At 31.7% G+C, this 6,512-nt stretch overlaps 1 protein-coding gene across 1 annotated transcript; it reads left to right on the forward strand.

Moving 5' to 3' along the window:
• Positions 1 to 723: 723 nt before the first annotated feature.
• On the forward strand, positions 724 to 3,626 carry LOC132030188 (transcription factor bHLH71-like). Its single transcript, XM_059419713.1, has 3 exons — positions 724 to 1,279; positions 2,167 to 2,625; positions 3,303 to 3,626. Exons 1-3 carry the CDS (start codon positions 848 to 850, stop codon positions 3,408 to 3,410), a joined length of 999 nt encoding a protein of 332 aa, XP_059275696.1. The 5' UTR covers positions 724 to 847; the 3' UTR covers positions 3,411 to 3,626.
• Positions 3,627 to 6,512: the final 2,886 nt, after the last annotated feature.

The raw sequence follows: 6,512 nt of genomic DNA on the forward strand, positions 1-6,512 counted from the left end.
TGATACTTTTTTGTTGTGGCTTTTGATTCTTTGTGGCCTAAGTGTATGCAAGGTACTCAATTGTTCTGTATGCTCTTTCCCTAGTTGTTGGTACTCTTTATTTTAGTTGCCCATCTTGTCTGGCTGTGGTGGAATTATTGAAAAGAACCAGATGAAAACTGTTTTGTCAATGTAGGAGAGAAAAAAAAAAAAAAAAAAAAAAAAGAAAGAAAAAAAAAGGTACTTGAGAGAATAACCCCCTTCCATTACACTTTGCCAAGGAAAAATGCTATAGAATTTGTAATAAAAAACAATTTCACAGAGAAAGAAAAAAACATGTGATTTTTACTTCGGTCCTTCTTAAACTTTTTTTTTGGTTAATTAAATTTCTCTATTAATCACTCAATTGGTTCAATCCTTAAAATTGGCAATCAACAATTAAAACACAAAACTATAGCTCAGCAAAATAATTCACCCATTGCTTTCAAAAAAATTCAGAATGTGATCTTTTCACCATTTTTAAAAAGAGAAAATCCTCCCCTCCGTCAGCTATCAACGTTTGTCCGTTAAAATGCTTTAATGTAAAACATTACTGCTATAATCTGCTTCTGAAAATATTAAGAATATCATATTAATTTTGTTAATTCTTTTAAATAATAGTAGATTATTTAAGTTAAAGCTTGGGCTAGCACTATAAAAAATAATTGTTCTTATATGCTCCATATAAATAGAGAGTAAGCAGGCAAAGAAGCAAGTCAAATGTTCATTGGACTTCTCAACCGAAAAAAAAAACCACCCTCTTATAAAAGCAAAGTTCAGAGTTGCAGCTAGGCTATAGCGAAAATCACAACAAAATAGAAAAATCCAAATGGCTTTAGAAGCACTTTCTACCAATGAACTCCTCAACTTCATCATCTATGATACAATCTCTTCCACCCCTCTTAACAACAACAACAACAACAATCTTGATGATGCCTTACTTTTAAACCATCAACATGAAAATATTGGCTATTTATTAAAACCTCAAGATTTTGGTACTCATGAGCAACAATATTCCACCACCACCGCCACCGTGCCGCCACAAACTTCCACACGTAAGGAGAAGAATAATTTGGCTGCGGCGGCACAAGGCGGCTGTGGTCGAAAAAAGAGGAGGAGAAGACCTAAAATTTGCAAGAATAAAGAAGAAGCTGAAAATCAAAGAATGACACACATTGCTGTTGAGAGAAATAGAAGGAAACAAATGAATGAACATCTTTCTGTTTTACGCTCACTCATGCCTGAATCCTATGTTCAAAGGGTACGTATGTACATTTTTTTTAATATTAATATACGTAAGAATTATGCTAATTTTATTAGTCAAATTGACTTGGCACTTTTCAGTCAAAATTGACTTTTGAAAAATGAAAAATGCCTAATAAATTGGAGCAAAGGAATTGTAGTTTATTTTTATTATTATGCATGACGTTAAAAGGTTTTTGAATATGTTTGAACGAACACTGTTTTCTATTCTGCAAATTAACAGTATAGAGTTTTTTTTTTTTGCTTCGTTTGAAGTGACTGCACTAACATAGCTCTATTCTTCATTCATTCTCGAATTATGAACCCTATGCATATATGAAACTTTCAGCCTTGGTCCCTCTATTACTAATCAGTTCATCAAAAGTTCTTTTGTTTTTTCTATTTTATTTGTGGGTTGGTGTGGGGTTTGATGTTTTTTCTTTGAAGTAGGAGAGTATTATTTTTCCTTTTTTCCTTTTAGGTACAAACAGGAAAAAGTTTTGTCGAGGATTCGACGAAAAAGAGGTTGAAAATAATTGAATAACAGAAAATAACGCTTTGCATTCAATTTTTCTAAACACCCTACGTGCATTTGTCAATTAATAACTTGAAATTCAATCATTTTGTGTATTTATTAAAGTAGCAGAAGCAACATTTCCATCACCTTTAATTATTAAGAATATTCAATGTAAGAATGTCCTATAGACATAAATTAGTTTTGGAAAATGACTCTTTAATTTATCTTTCTTACCTCAATCCTGACATCATGATTTAATTTTTCTGTTAAAAAAGAATTATTTTGCAAATTTAAATAAAGCGATATGAACAGTAAAAATGCACAATTTACTTAAAATTGAGACATAATTACTATTGTGGTATGTATGTAACGAATATTTTGTGGTTCAGGGTGACCAGGCCTCAATAGTAGGTGGTGCTATTGAATTCGTAAAGGAGTTAGAGCACGTTTTACAGTCCTTTGAAGCTCAAAAGTTCGTATTATTACAGCAAGGTGATGGTGGCGGTGGTGGTGGCAATGGTGAAGTACCAAACACAAGCACGGGCGATATTTCAGCCTCCCCAGCCGCCGCCACGGAGTATTTTCCGACCCCATTTGCTCAATTTTTCTCGTACCCACAGTACACATGTTGTCAATTACCAAACAAATACACATCAAAGAGCAAGGCAGCAATAGCAGATATTGAAGTGACTCTCATCGAAACTCATGCAAACGTTAGAATCCTATCAAGAAGAAGATTTCGTCAGCTATCAAAATTGGTAGCTTCGTTTCAGTCATTGTACCTTAATGTACTTCACCTCAATGTCACCACCTTAGATCCATTGGTTCTCTATTCTATAAGTGCTAAGGTACGTTCTACATGTACAACTCATTAAACTATTTTTTTTTTTTTTTACTTTTCTTTCATATGAATTTTTTCTGAAAGAAAATGACTAGAGATTGCAAGAATCTATATACTTTACACTATAGCACAGGTACTTTTCATCACATGAAAATATGAGCCATTGTTTTGTTGCTATAACCTATGTACATATCAACTCCTCTTTTTTTCTTTTCTTTAAAGCACAAAAAACAGTTGTTAGGGTATTTTGGGAATTTAAAAAGGTCTACTACTTTTTACTAATTTCAGAAGGCAATGATGAGTCAGAAAGGGTGTTTCTTTACAATTCTTGTATGGCGTTTCTTAGTAAAGTCATACTTGTCTTTTATAGATACTTTTGATTAGGAAATATTTTGCAAATGAAGATTTTTTTTTTTTGGAGTGGTTGTGTTAAATTGTGCAATAGATCACATTTTCTTGTTTATGGACCCAAACACGTAAAAAAGAAAATTGATGGTAATAGATGGCGGTGAAGACTCGAACCAAGAATTTCTGCCCCTTCTGATATCATGTTAAATTATATGATGATCTCATTTATATAGTATATTTTTATTTTCTTAATTTTATCTTTAACATATTGTAATTTATACAAACGAAAGAAGCTCCCATTTTTTTTAAAATCTTTTTTACCCAAAAAAATGGCAGGTGGAAGAAGGTTGCCAACTAAACTCAGCAGATGACATAGCAGGTGCAGTCCACCACATGCTAAGAATAATTGAGGAGGAAGCAACTACCCTTTCTTGCCAAGCCTAGGGAACAGACCCTATTATCTTTATCATGTTTTTTTTTCTAGTTTGAATCCGCTGGACAAAACGAGAAAACAAGGAAAAAATGAAAAAGAAAGAAAGAGCTTGTTTAATGTTCATATTAGTAGTAGGTCTTTCTTGTCCTTGCATTGTAAGTACAACAAGAGCTGTGGTTCTGTTTATAATGTGTGGCTAGAGTACAATTATTAGGGCTTTACCACTATTTTCTCTTGTTGCTGATATATAATTGTCCGATTTTTTATGACATTAAGAATTTTTATTCATGAATTTAACTAAAATATAGATACATGTAATTGTCCATAGTACATGGAGTTAATAATCTGAAAAATACTATATAAATAACTTGATATAACAAATTAATTGAACTAATTATAATGTTAACATTTTTTGCATTGTCAATTAAGTTAAATCCATAATATTCTAACTCAATGTATAACGAACAAATTAGGTGGGATGACCAGTTTTTGAGCGGACAATCAAAGTTTAGCCACTTTATGGCTGCATGCTTTTAAGGTGAAAGTAACAATTGGATAAAAACAACCCTTGTTAAAACACAAAAAGTTCCAACACCATGCTTTGACAAGGGAAACTCAAAAACTTCTAGAGTTACCAATGCAGTTCAAACTCCAACATTTCTTCCTAGAGTTTAAATTGACATTTCTCAATTACATTTCGAACTCCTATAGGAATTTTTGGTGAAGTTTGAGATTATATAAAGATTCAAACTCAAGGGAATATTTATGGAGTGAAATAGGTATTATGAGTGATTATTTAACTCATGGTACGTACCTCTTGATAAAGTTTTAAAATAGGTATCATATCTGAAATAATGATAAAATATAGTGTACCTTTTAAAATAGATATTGTGAGTGAACTAGGTATGTGAAAATGATTTTTCATTCATGTTACCTCTTTTAAAAGCCACGACAATGTCCTGAAATTTCATCTTTCATAAGTTAAGACCCCATGATTATTTCCTAATGTTTGAACAAGCCTTGTTATGAAACTGCATGATTATGTTCTAGAGCTTGAATTACATATTTCAATGAACTATGTTAGTTGTAACTGTAGGAGCATTTCTTTGAGTATCTGTATATATATTAAGATGTGCTAAAATTTTAAAAGTTTATGATCATTAATTCAATTGATATGTCTCTATAAAAAAGTGGTTAAAGTTTAATTAAATTAGAGATATTGGCACACTATTTGCCCATTTGTCCCATGTATAACATGTCACCTAAATGGACTCCTCGATCTCGGCCCTTTAGTTTCAAAGAAACCAATAAAAATCATAGCTTAATAAAATCAAATTAGTCCTGATAGTCTTTGTTAATAGAAGGGATACAGGGAACCAATTGCCAGACCAATAAAGATTTCCTTTTATCACTATTGTCATTCTGATGAAGACATGTCCAACTTTCTCATCGTGTATACCATGGTCCATGGATTCCCTCCAATTTAGGGCAAGTCTAAGTTTGTCTTGTAATGAACGTACATTTTTATTCTTTTGTTCTGAATCCGACCTTCTCACATGCAATTTACATCACTGAATCTTAATCGAAGCTTCATACACTATACCTTACTCCACATGCAAAATATTTGTCAACGAGAAGATATATTATATGCTCTCTCTCTTTCTTTCTCTCTTTTTGTTGGTAAGTTAGTTTTAAAAATAAATTGTTAAATTTAGTTCATGATGTTTAGATTAATTGTAGTTTGATTGTTTCACGGAGCAACCAATATATTAATTGGAAGCCAAAGTAGGAATCAAAGTCGAGCACCTTACGAGGAAATGAGTTCATTCTCATGAGTGAAGTTGCATGTCTACCACAACAATATTCAATATATATGATTAACTAATCTTTGCTTTGTTTGAGCTTAATAATTAATTAGCCTTTTAATATCGGTATCTCTTTTATCTTAGGTTGACATTTGGATGAATGACATATATGGAGGGAGCTAATAACAAAACGAATTTGAAGCTATACCTAATTACATATTGTATTTTTGTTAGTGCTGTTTCTTTTTATCTTTTCATTTGCAAATGACCTTACAGCTCCTCTTCAACCTTCGAAAACAACGAGAAATGCATCTTGTTTTTAGGATTTAATTTAAATACACCAATAACAGTATAAAGAAAGTTTACTCTTGTGGCGTATTTGTATAGCTAACTTGTTTTATTTATTATGCTACCAATCTCATTTTTAATAGATGTTTAGAGATGGATCTCGAATGTTAAGTTTATAAGTTATTGATCACAATCCTTTTTGTTTACTAGGTTCTAACTATATAAGTGATTTTTCTTAATATAAATATCACGCCTTGGACAAAGTTACTCAGGTTTGCCGAAACGTTAACTTCAATTGTACATCCGACCTCTGAACAACTAACGATAGTTATCTTTTAAGTTACCTGATAGTAAAAATTCTTTTACATTGTTACCGCAAAGAAGTTAAATTTGTTAAAGGACAATGACAAGGTAATACCGCCCATACAAACTAGAGGTAAAATTCTAAAGAAGGGTATGTGGTCCATCTTTACAATTATCCAGGACAAAATTCATTAAACATTCTGGACTCTTTTCCCTGATCATATCTATAAAGTGAGAAAGAGAGGATATATGAAGGTCGAAAAATACAGCAGTATTTGCTTATGGGTTGCTGAAATTACCGACATTTGTAGGAAAAATGAACATTTTAAGAAAATTGATGTATGTATATATTACTAGTATTAGCTTTTGCTTTCTTCTATTTCCCAAGAAAAGAAGCAAATAAAATCAAAAGGTACAGGGTTTTCGTGTGTTCGATGCAATGGAAAATTACCATATAAAGTTCATTCCTAGCCTTCAGATTTGTTTTTCTTTTTTGTGTGGGGATCACTCTGCAACTCTCATTAAAACTCATGGCTTCTAGCGCTACCATTTGATAGAGACATTTAAACGTTACAAAAACAATAATACACCCTTTTAATAAACGTACATTGTTTTTATAAAAAATAAATAAAATGTACACAATTCAAGAACATTGTAATCATCTAATTCCCAAAAATCCAAGAACGATTTTCAGATTCTGTATAATGTACAAAAGTT

This window comes from Lycium ferocissimum, chromosome 9 (genome assembly GCF_029784015.1).
Source record: "Lycium ferocissimum isolate CSIRO_LF1 chromosome 9, AGI_CSIRO_Lferr_CH_V1, whole genome shotgun sequence".
Taxonomy (NCBI): Eukaryota; Viridiplantae; Streptophyta; class Magnoliopsida; order Solanales; family Solanaceae; genus Lycium; species Lycium ferocissimum.